The sequence below is a fragment of the Pongo abelii genome, chromosome 7 (assembly GCF_028885655.2).
Source record: "Pongo abelii isolate AG06213 chromosome 7, NHGRI_mPonAbe1-v2.0_pri, whole genome shotgun sequence".
Classification (NCBI taxonomy): Eukaryota; Metazoa; Chordata; class Mammalia; order Primates; family Hominidae; genus Pongo; species Pongo abelii.
Genome location: NC_071992.2, coordinates 9,397,002 through 9,412,354, shown reverse-complemented (window position 1 = coordinate 9,412,354; position 15,353 = coordinate 9,397,002). Strand labels below are relative to the sequence as shown.

The following is a 15,353-nucleotide window of genomic DNA, read 5'->3' as shown; positions in this document are numbered from 1 at the left end:
GTAGTTTTCACACACGTCACACAGAAACCCTGTTCGTGTGCACATTTGGGTGCTTGAGCTGGGTTGCACCCAAGATTCTGCGGTTCTACCGAGCCCTGGGTTGTGCACTGGACAACCTTCCTCAGGGGTTGGTCAATTTTGATCACTGCACCTAACGAGACAGGGACCATGAAATCTAATCAGCAAATACAGAAAAGGAAGGGGTCATTTCCCACAATCATTTCCACTGAAACACCACGTCGGATAAATAAGTCTGATTGCAGGACAGGGACTGGGCTTCAGAGATGCACCTTTCGCAGCTGGACGAATGACCCGGAATCTCCCCAGATGCCGTCTGTAAACACACCAAATGAGATTGATTTCAGGGCTTTCTGAATTTAGTTTCGTTGAAGACACACACTCCTGTGTGTGACTTCCTTGACTATCAATACGACTTACTTCCAAATGACTTACATGCCAGTGGGAAAATTTTCCGTTTCAACTCATTGGAATTGGACACCGTGAAACAGGCAAGTCGGTCTGTCTGTTTCCGGCGTTCTGTGGGTTCCACCAAGAGCACAAGTCCTAGGGCGCCTGAGGTCCATTCAAAAACCAGTGTAAAAACGGCGAGTCAGGGTAAGAAAGAAGAGCACCGTTCCTATCTTCCAAATGCATTCCAGTTTCCACGACTCAAGGTGGCGAGAAGGATCCACGGATGTCCCACATTAACAAAATTTCACCTTCTCATGCCGACCAACAACTGACGAGTGAAACACACCCCAGGAGAAAATAGTCAACCCAGTCCCCTGCAATAACCTCACACGCAAACCTACACGTCAACAGGTCATATTCAGAAATACACACTGAAAGTCATCTACCGTGAACACAAACACACAGACAGTCCCTCCAGAGGTTGTCTGCGTTGTCCGTGTTGTACAGACAGAAACTTGGGCTCCTCATTACTTTACTTAGGATTGGCAGTGTTCGTGTTTGTGTGGGTGTGTGTGTGTTTGCGTGCGTGCTTGTGGGTGTGTGTGTGTGTTCGCGCACCCCTATGTGTGGGTCGGCACATCCACTGAGCTCACTGGCACAGAAGCAGAGCCCTCTTGCTGTGTTTGTTCTTCCCTTTGGATCTCCTGGTCCTCCCTTGCAGAGAAGCGAGTGTGCCAGTGCTCATGGACTCGTGATCTGTCGGGTTCGTTGAGGAGAGGTTTAGCAGGGAGCTTTGCTGTTCAGGATGGTGGTTTTTCATCCCACACTTGTATTTCGATTGATGAATCACAAGTACGTTGGGAGGCAGGGTACCTTCGACTTTTCTGACGTTGAAGTCAGGCTTGGTTTTGTTTTGCTCTTGGAGGAATTTCCAGTGGTCTAAGGTGCTTTCCTGAGTGGCCGTTTCCACCAAGTGCTCGTCCAACTCGGGTACCTGGAGGCAGGGGTCTCTCTTGAGCTCTCCTTGCGTTGCTCGCCTGTCTGTGTCTTCAGCGCCAAGGGCTCTTGCTTCCCTGCCTCTTGACACACTCTCACTGTGTCTTTCCCATTCACTCTTCTGGATGTAAAAGAGGACATAGGCCTGTTGACTCAGGACAGAAGTGATGCCAGAGGCAGTGACCTCGGCATCATCCATTTTATACCACTGGCCTTCTTGAGCTTTGACATAAGAGAAGTAATGTCCGTTGTGACAGCTCCACCCGGCGTGGACCAGCACAGCATAGAGGACATAGACATGAGGTCCTGCGTTCTGCTGAGACATGTATGGCTGCATGTCAAGGCACTCAGGATATTGCACACTCTTGGCAAGTTTGTTGCCTGTGACATGGGAGAATCTCTTCAATACAAGGATGAGGACCTTGGCAGAAGTGTGCAAAGTTAACGTCTTGGAGGCCGGCGCCTTCTGGAGACAAAGACCACAATGATAGGCATTCTCTCCATTGAGTTCTTCGGGCTTCACCAACTGTTCCAAAGCTTGCTTCACACTCTGAGCTGCCTGGATATCCAGGGCGATGTCCAGGTAAGGGTCAGAGGTGTCTGAAATGCCCTGGCAGTGGAGACACCTGATTTGAGATCTCCAGTACCCTCCAAATATTTGGTGCATGAGGGTGGTGTCCTTAGAGTGATGATCTACCAGCTTGTGCCCGGGAAGGCGTGCCTTTTTCATGGCATCCACAGTGAACATCAGAAATTCATGGGCATCTTCCTGCTTGCCTGTATGGAAGCCAGCAGCCAATGCCCGTGAGGGCTGGATGACATGGCCAGGACGGTGGAGGGCCCGTGTGATGTGAGCTTGCATAGTACAGAGCATGCAGCCCTTGTGACCATGACAAGTTTGAGAGTGCTCCCGGGACAGCATGTAGTTGGCAAGGGGCGGTGTGTATGCCAGGCACTGCAGGGAAGCATTCACGTAGCAGGTATTTCCCATATTCTGGAGCCCAGCCCCCACCGCAGCAGGTCTCCTGCTACTCAGAGGAAGCTGCTCCCTGGGAGCAAGCTGTCTTGCCACAGGAGCCAAATCATCACAGAGGTCGACACGGGTCTCAGATGAGAGTGGTGACTTCTCAGGGAGAGAAGTCCGCTGGATTTCAGCAAAAGCTGCACCTGGCCCAGAACTTGTGAGTTTTGAAAAGCGGTTCAACTGCCACTCCCCTCCCAAGCAGAGTGAGTCGTCCTCCATGTCGCCTGGAACAAGGATCACAAAGTTTTTCTGCTGGGACCGCGGGTTGCAGAAAGACGCTATCTCTGCCGAGAGGGTGTTCAAATGAGGAGCTGTCTGGCCGCATCAGCCCTTATATACCTCACCCCCACCAACCGCGAACACCCCACCCACCCATCAGGTGCGCGATAAACCAATCAAATATCAGCACTCAATTAAGGAAGGAGTCACAGGGTGTGTCCCCTTGCATTGCTGAGAATTCAACAGACACAGCCCACATCATGCTTTCCAGAGCACCTGAATCCAATTACTCCTCAGGCTGATAGGCACGTAGAATACGAGTGTAACCGGGTTGGGACAGTGGCCACACACTTGCCTTATTTTAGGTAAAACAATGTCAGGGAAGAAATCTTTACCTATGAAGCCGTGTGTGTGTGCGCGCTTGTGTGTGTGTGTCCGTGTTTGTGTGTGTGTGTGTGTGTGTGTGTGTGTGTGTGTTTGTGCTGGGATGTACTTTCAAGTGTGTGCTTTTGGCAGATACCATCATCCCTTCAGCGATTGAAGGACAAGAAGTCGGAAGTGCGCTTTCTGACTGGAGAATAGTCAATGAAGTACAGTAATTAGCACAGCGTATTTTTTTTTCCTCAATAAGAAAGGAGAGATCCGTGGAATCAAACAGACCTTCCAGCGATAACCTTTCCATGCTCAGCCTATTGATTGTGTATCCGAGTGAAATTGCCTGCCAGTGGGGAACAAGACAAGTCTTTGCCTGAAATGCTCTTGTGAAAGTTAGATTCCCATATAATAAAGCATCAAGTGGTAGAAACATGCACTGAAGTTTGAAGAGATACCCAGTGCACAAAGTAGAATGTGAAAGACTTTCGTGAAATCACGCAATCACCGAGAGACTAATTGATGACATTCCCCAAATTGAGGTTTACCAGAAAAGAGAAATAGTCATGACATGCTACAGTCAGCGGTTTCAGACGTCCGACGGCAGTTTAAGAAAACATGAAACAAAAGTCTTGAGATAGCAGAAGGTATCCCAACTAAAACCTTTGGTTTATGAAAGAAATGATGAAAATAAAAGCAACATATCTCACAGTATGGGTGGTAATATTTTCATACGTATGTGATAATGGATCAACATTTGATAGAGATGAAATAAAAAGTTCTCAATTTGACAAAAGCAAACAAGGAAAATTATACCGTAGAAAAGCCCGGGTGACGGGAGTGAGGCCCTGTCTCAAGAAGAAAGCATCGCAGAGATTGAAAAGCAGGGAGTGAATCAGAGGATTGTATAACGTTGTTAATACTGGCCCTTGTTTCAGTGGCAAAAGGCCCAAATAAGCCGTGTGTCTCACGGATTCCCGCATCAATTGTTCAGGATCTGAGATGTTGCCTCCATTTCCAGTTAGGCGTTGTAGGGTGGAATTGCAGTTAGCACATCTGGTGCAAAAATTTTAATGCTGACGAAGGTGGACATGTTCCCTGAGCTAAGAGGGTCAGAATTTGGGTGTGTCTTCAGGCTCTCTGGCTTACCAGGAATGGAGATCCTGGCTCTAGGGATTTTCCCAAAATGTCTCAGACAGTAAGCAACAGGGCAGGATTGAGTCCCGGCGCCAAGGCCTCGAGGTGTAAAGAAACAGCCCTGGCCTCAGGGCCCATGAAATTAGGATGATTTGAAGAAGGATGGTGGAATGAGAGGACTGTGACCTTCGGCCCCGTTTCTTTCCCTTGTCTTTTTATGGGCCAGGTGTGCTCAATCAGAAGGCTTCCTGCGCCTGATGTCGAGTGTCCTGGGGGAAGAAAGGAGCACTGTTTTGAAAGATGCTCCACAGGGAGAAAGGAGCCACCATTCTCAGGAGAATGATCCCCAGAAGCCTGAGCAATCCAGATGCCGTGGCTTCACACTAGACCCTGGAGGGTCTTATTCCTGGAGCCGGGACCTGGGCATCGGTGTCCTTTCATGCTCATAACTGATTTTGAGGGGAGCCCAATGGATAAACTGTCTGCGAGTCATTCGCATCACACTGTAGTTTTCACACACGTCACACAGAAACCCTGTTCGTGTGCACATTTGGGTGCTTGAGCAGGGTTGCACCCAAGATTCTGCGGTTCTACCGAGCCCTGGGTTGTGCACTGGACAACCTTCCTCAGGGGTTGGTCAATTTTGATCACTGCACCTAACGAGACAGGGACCATGAAATCTAATCAGCAAATACAGAAAAGGAAGGGGTCATTTCCCACAATCATTTCCACTGAAACACCACGTCGGATAAATAAGTCTGATTGCAGGACAGGGACTGGGCTTCAGAGATGCACCTTTCGCAGCTGGACGAATGACCCGGAATCTCCCCAGATGCCGTCTGTAAACACACCAAATGAGATTGATTTCAGGGCTTTCTGAATTTAGTTTCGTTGAAGACACACACTCCTGTGTGTGACTTCCTTGACTATCAATACGACTTACTTCCAAATGACTTACATGCCAGTGGGAAAATTTTCCGTTTCAACTCATTGGAATTGGACACCGTGAAACAGGCAAGTCGGTCTGTCTGTTTCCGGCGTTCTGTGGGTTCCACCAAGAGCACAAGTCCTAGGGCGCCTGAGGTCCATTCAAAAACCAGTGTAAAAACGGCGAGTCAGGGTAAGAAAGAAGAGCACCGTTCCTATCTTCCAAATGCATTCCAGTTTCCACGACTCAAGGTGGCGAGAAGGATCCACGGATGTCCCACATTAACAAAATTTCACCTTCTCATGCCGACCAACAACTGACGAGTGAAACACACCCCAGGAGAAAATAGTCAACCCAGTCCCCTGCAATAACCTCACACGCAAACCTACACGTCAACAGGTCATATTCAGAAATACACACTGAATGTCATCTACCGTGAACACAAACACACAGACAGTGCCTCCAGAGGTTGTCTGTGTTGTCCGTATTGTACAGACAGAAACTTGGGCTCCTCATTACTTTACTTAGTATTGGCGGTGTTCGTGTTTGTGTTGTGTAGGAAGGCAAGCTGGAGATGCCAAGCTCACAAGCAAACTGAGGCACCTCCACTGGCCCCTTTGTGAGGCACGCTTGACCTGGGTTTTATGGAAAGAATGTGCCCTCACCAAAGGCTGCTTAACAAGGCCCCAGGCTCCACACCTGATCCTAAGTGCCCCCCTTTGCCCTGCCTTAGACTCACCTAAAGCTGTGCTGCCCAGAGTCGTGGTCTCAGGCCACATGTGGCTACTGAGTACTTGAGATGTGGCCATCTCAATTGAGATATGCTGTTAGTGTAAAATATACACTAGATTTCCAAGCCTTCAAAAGGAAAAAAAAAAAAGAACATAAAATATCCGTTAAGAATTTTTAAGTATTCTTTAATGTTGAAATAATAATATTTTGAATATATTGGTTAAAGTTTACTAGGAGAATTCATTTCACCCCTTTTACTTTTTCTAATGTGGTGACTAAATTATTTAATATTACACATGTAGATTACATTGTATTTCTATTGGACAACTCTGTTCTAAACTTTGCACATTGTCCTTTTGTGGCTTATTTCTTTGATAATTTTATTAAAATTAAATTGAAGAGCCAGGTGCATTGACTCACACCTGTAATCTCAGCATTTTGGGAGGCCGAGGCCGGTGGATCAGCTGAGGTCAGGAGTTCGATACCAGCCCGGCCAACATGGTGAAACCCTGTCTCTACTTAAAAATACAAAAATTAGCCAGGCTTAGGGTTGCGTGACGATAATCCCAGCTTCGTGGGAGGCTGAGGTAGGAGAATCGCTTGAATCCTGGAGGGAGAAGTAGCAGTGAGCCGAGATCACACCACTGCACTCCAGCCTGGGGGAGAAGAGTGAAAATCCATCTCTAAATAAATAAATAATAAATAAATAGAAAAATAAAATTGAGTGTCGTGCACAATGGCTCATGCCTGTAATCCCAGCATTTTGGGAGGCCGACACAGGAGGATTACCTGAGGTCAGGAGTTCGAGACCAGCGTGGCCAACATGGTGAAATCCCATCTCTACTAAAAATACAAAAATTAGCTGGGCTTTGTGGTGGATGCCTGAAACCCCAGCTACTCTGGAGTCTGAGGCAGGAGAATCACTTGAACCCGGGAGGCAAGGTTGCAGTGAGCTGAGATTGCACCAAGGCCCTCCAGCCTGGGTGACAGAGTGAGACCATGTCTCAAAAATAAATAAATAAATAAAAATAAATTGAGGAAGGATTGAGCATGCAAAATAGAATCAGTTTGGACCCTGAATACCCTGCAGTGAGAATTCCCCTGTGGTTCTCAGGCTTCTGTAATTCCAGCAAATACACTCTTCCTTCAGGTTCACTAAAGTGCAGATATTGTGAGATAATGCTTATTTCTCACAGCTTGCTTGAATAATAATGATCATCATAGTAATTTACAACTTAATAGTCAACACTGTCTTTTTAACCGAGTCTATGAGTCTAAATCGTAAACGTGACATTCTTTGAAGTAAAGCTCTCAATTAATATACCAGACTGCATAAACTCTAATAACTTACCTTTCCATGGAAAGAGAATATGTGGGTATTCTCTTTGAAGAAAAATGGTGGAGAGTAGACTCTCATCAAAGTCTCTCTGGCAGTAATGAGTTACATTCCAGAAGGTTTCAGAAGGTTCTGTGGAAGGCTGCAGTATGGGATTGGTTCTGAGGTGTCTGTCTAATTGCTTTCTAAGGATGAAGACTCCTGGTTCGTGCTTTAGCTACACCCACAGGAGCCACAGACTAAGACATTCCTCCACACAATAAGAGACCCAGGCAGTGCAGAGTCATGTGGGTCTTATCTGTCCAGTTGTCCACAGTCTTGTTTTATCTTAGACCTAGCCTGGTGCAATCCATGTTGTGTATTGGCACTCCACTTAAGTTTCCTGTTTGTAAAAACCCCTTTCATTCGGTGATTCCTCAGGGCTTCAGGGGAACTTTATGGAAGAAGGAAATAAAGGTTGTTTTGCTGAGGATGGGTGACGTTGGGAGCGGGACCCAAATGAGTGGTTTGAGCAGAAAGTAGCCTCCACGCTGGAGTAATGCAATAGCCCTGCCGTGATTTCATTGCAGGGCTGTGACCGTCTAAGACAGGCCGGCTTCTTTCTTTAAAGGGGCACCTCTGGACCTGCAGCACCGGCTCTTCATGAAGCTGGGCGGCACGCACTCTCCGTTCAGGGCCCGGTAGGCCTCCCATCCTCAGCTGCCTTCTCTCCTGCTCGCCACTGCCCTGGCCTCTCCCCTTCTCACTGCAGACCTGGGAACCCACTCATCCAGGGGTTGGCAAACTAAGGCTACAGGCCAGTCTCCTGCTTTGTAAATCAAGTTTCATTGGGACACAACACACTCATTAACTTCTGAGTTGTCTATAGCCGCCTTTGAGCTACAATAGCAGAATAGCGGTTTGCAACAGAGAACCTGTGGCCCGCAAAGCCTGAAGTATTTACTTTCTGGCCCTTTAAGAAATGTTTGAGGACCCCTGCACTGTCTTACTCTCCTGCCAAAGGGTTCCCAGGCCTGTGGCAGGATCTGTGGACCTGTGTGTGCCCTGGGGTGTCTCATGGGGCTAAGGAAGGGACTTTGCGCAGGTCCACATACCCTGAGGTGTGCCCCTGGGCAAGATGGGGTGGTGTGGGAGGGCGTCCTAGCACCCTCATCTTGAGTCCAGGGGATGATAAGACAGTAAGTCCCGTGGAGAAAAGGAATGAGTCAGTCTTGTTTGCTGTTGTAACCTTAGCACTCAGCAACAATATTAGAGAAAGCAAGCCCAGGCCTCGGATGGCAGGGGTGGCCTGGTTCTGCTGATGCGGCCGGGCACCCAAAACTTTGGGAGCCTGCAGGCCTCGCCATGACAGGAGATGCCCGTTCTGAGTCCTGGGCCTGCTCTGTGGCCTCTCACAGGGTTTTTTTCTGCTCATTCAGCCCAGAACCTGAGGAATCAGCCACGGAGCAGTCGGCCTTCACGGAGCGGGATGCTGGGAGCGGGCTGGTGACGCGTCTCCGCTAGCGGCCAGCCCTGCTGGTCAGCAGCACAAGATGGACAGGTCTGCACGATCCCTGGGACACTTGGGGTTGCTGTGACGGGCACCTGGCCAACCTGTGTTCTCCTCACACCTGCCAGTCCTGCATGCCCCCACCCCGCCACGGTCTCAATGAGAAGGGGAGGGCGTGTGAGCTGGAAGAGTGGTGTCTAGAAACAGGCCCCTGACATTCAATTCTCTTCTCATAGAGGAGGAAGACTTCTCTATCCTGCTGACAGCTTTAGAAATTAGGTGTGTGGCTGCGGTGAGGAGCTCTGTTCTTATCGGGGCCACTGAGCTGTGAGCTGCTTGCCTGGCCTGCAGCATGTTCCTGTCCTGGGCTACTGGGTGGGGCAGCCTGGGGACAGTAGGGGTGGTGGAGGTGGGCCGCACTGAATCCCCAGTTGGATCATTGAGTGACCAGGCCATGAGGCTGAAATGCCTCCTCCAGGAGAGTATCTCACAGAGGCTGGTGGCCTCCCTGCCAGAGCAGTGCACTTTCTCCACCTGACCAGGTGACTCTGGCTATTGTTTATTTAAAAAATTTTTCTGAATCTGCATGGTGGCTCATACCTGTAATCCTAGAAATCTGGGAGGCCGAGGCAGACAGATCACCCGAGGTCAGGAGTTTGAGACCAACCTGGCCAACATGGCGAAATCTGTCTCTACCAAAAATACAAAAATTAGCTAGGTATGGTGGTGGGCGCCTGTAATCCCAGCTACTTGGGAGGCTGATGCACGAGAATTACTTGAACTCGGGAGGCAGAAGTTGCAGTGAGCTGAGATCATGCCATTGCATTCCAGCCTGGGTGGAAGAGCGAGAGTCTGTCAGAAAAACAAACAAACAAACAAACAAACAAACAAAAACTCTATGGGAAATTCCATGTAGAATTGTTTCTTTTTTTAATCACAGAGTTTGAACAACTGACTCTTGACGGACACAACTTTCCTTCTGTCGTCTGTGTGATAACAGGTACCGCCTGGGACCCTGGGTGTCTGTTTGGTTGGGGGATGGCAGAGGGTGAGGGGCACGCAGCCTTTACCCTGTGCTTCCCATGATCTTGTCTCCTTAATCCTCACTGCAGCTCTCTGCCATAGGGTCTTATACTGCTTGGCATGTGGGAAACTGAGGCTCAGGGGGTTTCACAGCAGGGCAGGGAGCCCAGATTTGAATCTGTAGATACCAAGCTTTCTACTTTTTCAGTAGTTTCCAGGCATCTTTTTTTGTTGTTTCGTCATTGGTGTCTTTATTTTTTTTCTTTTTTGAGACAAAGTCTCTGTCGCCCAGGCTGGGGTGCAGTGGTGCGATCTCAGCTCACTGAAACCTCTGCCTCTCACATCCAAGCAATTCTCATGCCTCAGCCTCCCGAGTAGCTGGGACTACAGGTGCCCACCACACCCAGCTTATTTTTGTATTTTTAGTGGATACAGGGTTTCACCATGTTGGCCAGGCTGGTCTTGAACTCCTGACCTCAAGTGATCCACCGGCTTTGGCCTCCCAATATGCTGGAATTATAGATAAGAACCACTGTGCCCGGCCATGTCATCGGTGCCTTAACCAAACCTCTTTTAATTTTTCAAACGGAAGAGCCCCTGTCCCACAGTTACTGCTGCTAAGCCCTTTCAAGGTGATTCAGTGAGGAGGGAGAAAAGCGGAAGCGGTTTGGGAAGAGGCGGGGTCTGGGTCAGCTGCTGGTCCTGCTCTCCTCCCTCCTCTGGCCTCTAGGCTCCCAGGAGTGGTTTGGAACCCGTGCCACGTGCTCTGGAGGCAGTGGCAGGGCAGGGGCATCTTGGAACCAGCCTCATGTGCTCTGGGGGCTGTGGCAGAGCACGGCCGGCTTGGAACCTGGGCCATGTGCTCCGCGCCAGGGCAGTGGGAGTCCTCGTGTCCCCTGTGCACAACACAGACAGAAGGCTGGGTCCACCTAGTGGGCGGTCGGGTGCCAGGCCAGTGCTTACCCCGCCATGTTTGCAGCCTGAGGCCAGCTGGCTGCAGGTGCAGGGCTATGCGTCAGGGGTCAGGGTGCACACACCTCTGCAGGTCTTGGGGCTCCTGGGGTGCTTCTGGAAGGGCCTAGATGGGGCCTGACTGGAGCTGCCGAGGGGTGGAGCTTCTGGGAAAAGGATCCCTCCTAAGGGGGTGTGTCTTGGGCCTGGGGCCATGTGGCAGGGACAGAGATGGGTCCATGGCAGTGTCTGCTCTTCTCTGTGAAGGCAAAGGGCCTCTGAGGAAGTATTACAGCCGCCTCATCCACCAGAAGCATTTCCAGCACATCCAGGTCTGCACCCCCTGGCTAGAGGGCCGAGGACTACCCCCGCTTCTAGGTGAGAGGCCAGCAGGAGGCTCAGGGAGGAGGCAGGGCGTTAGGCAGGGCGTTAAGCAGGGGGAGCAGGGGTGGGCAGGATGTACTTTTTATGAGAAGGTGGCTCTGGAGGCCACTTGGGGACAGGAGCTGGGCTCTGGCTGAACTCCCGGGAGGAGGCTACTTCCTGGTGTGCCAGCCCCTCCCTGCCAGGTGGCCCCAGAGGCCATTTACCAAGGGGTTTGAGGAGGCCACGTCCTTTCAGCCTGCCACACCCTCCGTTCAGTCCTCTTCCTTCCTACAGGAGGGCTGGGCCTGGGGTTGGGGCCACTGTTACCCAGGTGTGGGAGGGCAGTGGCTTTGGGAGGTACAGGGACGATATGTCAAACGGCGTCGCCTCTCCCAGTGAGATGGTTCTCCTTTGCCTCCGTCTCTTTCCGCGTTGATTTCTCCAAGTGGGGAGTCGTGGCTTGGTCCTGATGCATCTCTAGAGCTGCATCTTCCAGCTTCGAGTGAGCAGAGCAGTTGGAGGCTGCGGGCCTTTTCCTGGCAGGATTCTCCAACTAGTCTTTGTTTTAGACAGCCTTGCTCCGTTGCCTAGGCTGGAGTGCGTGATCTCAGTCATGCAACCTGCCCCTCCTGGGTTCAAGCGATTCTCCCACCTCAGCCTCCCGAGTAGATTACAGGATTACAGGAGCGCGCCACAACACCTGGCTTATTTTTGTATTTTTAGTAGAGACAGGGTTTCACCATGTTGGCCAGGCTGGTCTTGAACTCCTGACCTCAAGTGATCCTCTCGTCTTGGCCTCCATAAGTGCTGGGATTCCAGGCGTGACCCATCATGCCTGGCCCCAGCTAGTCTTTAGAAATGTTAAGCTATTTGACTTTATTTTCACACTGACAGCTGGTTTGTGGTGGGTGTGCTGTGGTTTATTATTATTATTATTATTATTACTGTTATTATTATTATTGTTATTATTATTATTATTATTATTTTGAGACGGAGTTTCGCTCTTGTAGCCCAGGCTAGAGTGCAATGGCACGATCTTGGCTCACTGCAACCGCTGCCTTCCTGGGTTCAAGCGATTCTCCTGCCTCAGCTTCCTGAGTAGCTGGGATTACAGGCACCTGCCACGACGCTTCACTAATTTTGTATTTTTTTTTTAGTAGAGATGGGGTTTCACCATGTTGGCCAGGCTGGTCATAAACTCCTGACCTCAGGTGATCCGCCCGCCTTGGCGTCCCAAAATGCTGGGATTACAGGCGGGAGGTGAACCTGGGTGGTGGAGGTTGCAGTGAGCTGAGATTATGCCACTGCACTCCAGCCTGGGTGACAGAGTGAGACTCTGTCTCAAAACAAAGCGAAACAAAACAAAACAAAACAACAGCAAAAAAAAACCAAATTGTGGTTACATAGAGAAAGTGTCAACTTACATTTTCAGATGTCCCAGCCAGGCCCTGTGGCTTCTTGGCCAGCTTAAGCCACTTGTGCTTGGGGCTGTCGGGGGCCTTATCCAATTTTCACTCCCCTCGGGGGATGTTGGCCTCACTGTGCTGGGAGGATTTGTGTTCCCAGGGCAGAGACCAGTGCTCTGACCCACCCCTCTTGCCTAGTGGGGTCGGTGGACCTGGGTGTCTGTTTGGACACGTCCTCCAGTGGCCTGGACCTGCCCATGAAGCTGGTGGACATGTTCGGGTGCTGTTTGCCTGCGTGTGCCGTGAACTTCAAGTGGTAGGAGCAGAACCCGAATCTTTCTGGGGATAGCTTCCCAGATCCACCGCTGAGGGGAAAGCAGTGCGGAGCGAGCTGCCCACAGTGAGGCCCTGCCCCTCGGTCAGTCCAGCACACACTGGAGGCCAGGAGGAGGAGCCATGCGGTTACTGTGGCTGGGCTGAGCCTCACTGAAGTAGTTGCTTCCATTTAGAGCTCATGTTATATTTAGGTTGGTACAAAAGTAATCACGGTTTTTGCCATTAAAAAATGGCAATTACTTTTGCACCAACCTAATATTAAAAAAAAGCACCTTAAATACTAGAACTCCACTCGGGGCTTTTGCTCCTGGAGTAGAATTGGCGGAAATTGCCTGCAGGCTTACATGCCTTTCTTTGTTTCTTTCTCTCCCACCATTGTCCCTTTTGGCCAAGCTCTCATGGTGGGTTTGAATCAGTTAAATGAGTGTCATGCTGTGGCTCACTCCACCCAGCATAGACGGGTGTTTGAAAGGGCGACATTAGAGGAGATTCTAGAAGCAGTAGCCCCAGCACAAGTTAAGCCCTTGGCACCTGCTCAGGAGCCGGCCCTTGGATGGGATTCAGGGATGCGAGCCGCTTGTGTGAGCTGAACTCAGGGAATGTCAGGATCAAACCTGGTGCCCTAGAAAAGTCATCTTTGATGTGCTGAGCCCGTCCCCAGGGGCTTGCCTTCACTTGTTCCATGGCCATGGAACTAACAAAAACATGCAAAAATAATTCTTCAGTCCTTGAAGAGCATCCAGCACAGAATGTACAAACCCTCCTTAAGGCTCCCTCCTCAAATCAGTTTGGCCATTTTGATGTGCACCCCCCCAGGCCTTTAAACCCTTCAGATGCCAAATCTAAGAACCAGCACCCAGAAACCACACCCCCTGTTCCAACCCCCAGCCTGGCTTGAGCGTGGGGTGGATGGGAGCCCAGCTGGGCACTCCAGGGTTCCTGTGTCTTCTCCAGGCAGCTCTCAGGCTCCTTTGGTTCTTTTTGCAGTTTACATGAGCTGGTGAAACATGAAGAAAATGGCCTGGTCTTTGAGGACTCAGAGGAACTGGCAGCTCAGCTGCAGGTATCCATGTCTGCCACCACGCCAGGGTGGGCAGCGTTCTGGAGACTGGCACTGAGCCATGCTCCCTGATCCCTGCTTCCCACAGCCAGGGTGGGACCATGCGGGGTCTGGTGGAAAAGCTAGGGAGGGAGCAGAAGTCACAGAGGCTGGCCTACTCTGCTGTCCCATTTTGGTACAGTAGGCTTGGGAAAGTTAGGACACACCCCCACTTGCCCTCTGGATTTATGGAGCTGACACTGCACAAATGATGCTGGAGCCAGGTGAGCCAGGCTGCAGTTTAGGAAGTGATCAGGATCAGGTAGGTAGGCGGGCAAAGGGAGCTTCTGGGACCAGCCTTGAAAGATGGGTGGAATTCTGCAAAGGTTACTTGTTTCTTATTGCAAAACGTAATACATTCTTGTCAACAGAATGATTGGGAGGATTTTCAGTAAAGGTCCAGGTCGGAAGTCATTTAGACTAGGTCCCCCAGTCTCTGTCAGAACCATGGTACTGTGTTGTGGTGTGAAAGTAGCCACAGATCATCTGTAGATTAAGGGGTGTGGCTTTGTTCCAATAAAACTATTTAGAAACACAGGCTGTGGGCTGGATTTGGCCTGCAGGCTGTAGTTTGTGATCCTTGATTCAGATAGTTTAGCAAGGCTGAAAGGAAGACCGACACCTCCTTGTTACCCACAGATGGGTGGGACTGTGTTGGCCAGAGGCCGAGAGGAGGGTGCTCATAGGGGAACGTACAGCATGTAGAGGTCGGAAGGTGCTCCAGGGCACCAAGTGTGGCAAAGTGGGACATACGGGGAAGTTTCCAGAAAGCATAATGTCAAGTTGGAGGCGGAGCGCTGCTGGGGTGTGAAGGGTTTCAAGTCCAAGTGAGGGAGTTAGGGACTTGGGAGGGGTTGTTGTTGGGTCGGGGACCTGGGGTCAGCCAGGTGGTGACCTGGCATGGGGTGGGGACAGGCAATGAGGTAAGCTCTGCTCTTTAGTATTTTGCAGATGCTTTTCTCAAACTTTCCTGATCCTGCAGGCAAGCTAAACCAGTTCCGGAAGAACCTGCGTGAGTCGCAGTAGCTCTGATGGGATGAGAGCTGGGTGCAGACTGTGCTCCCTTTGGTTATGGACACATAACTCCTGGGCCAGAGGCTAAAACCCCAGGACCCCTGCTGTCCTTCCCGCAGCTTCTTCTTGGAGTCTCAGGGCAAACCCTTTCGAGCAGCGCCTCCCAGTGGCCAGAAACTGAAATGACGGCAGTGGTGCCGCCTGGTGAATGAATTGGTTCTGTGACCCGGGAAGCTGTGGTTGGCCCTGATTTCTTCTTTGGAGGCTCAGAAACACTTCCTGTCTTCTTCTGTTCTTCACGCCTCATGCCCCTGCTAGCGTATTACTGTTCTGTGACTTGCCTGTGACCTCTGCAGTACTCCTCATCCTGTATTTGGTCTCCAGGTGTCACCTTTCTGCCATGTTCCTAACACTTTGATTCCTGTCTTCAAAAAAGCACCTGCTGCACCATAAGCCCAGGGATGTGGCAGCTGCAGCGGGCTTGGCTTTGTGAGGAACCGAGTGTGTCCAAGGA

General features: G+C 50.4%; 1 protein-coding gene across 1 annotated transcript; it reads left to right on the top strand.

The window, feature by feature from the left end:
* The first annotated feature begins 10,857 nt into the window (after window positions 1-10,857).
* Window positions 10,858-15,078, top strand: LOC134761889 (chitobiosyldiphosphodolichol beta-mannosyltransferase-like). Its single transcript, XM_063726479.1, is given in 4 exon segments — window positions 10,858-11,066; window positions 12,551-12,706; window positions 13,714-13,789; window positions 14,777-15,078. Coding segments are annotated over 4 exon segments (573 nt in total). The 3' UTR covers window positions 14,909-15,078.
* The last annotated feature ends 275 nt before the right edge of the window (window positions 15,079-15,353 follow it).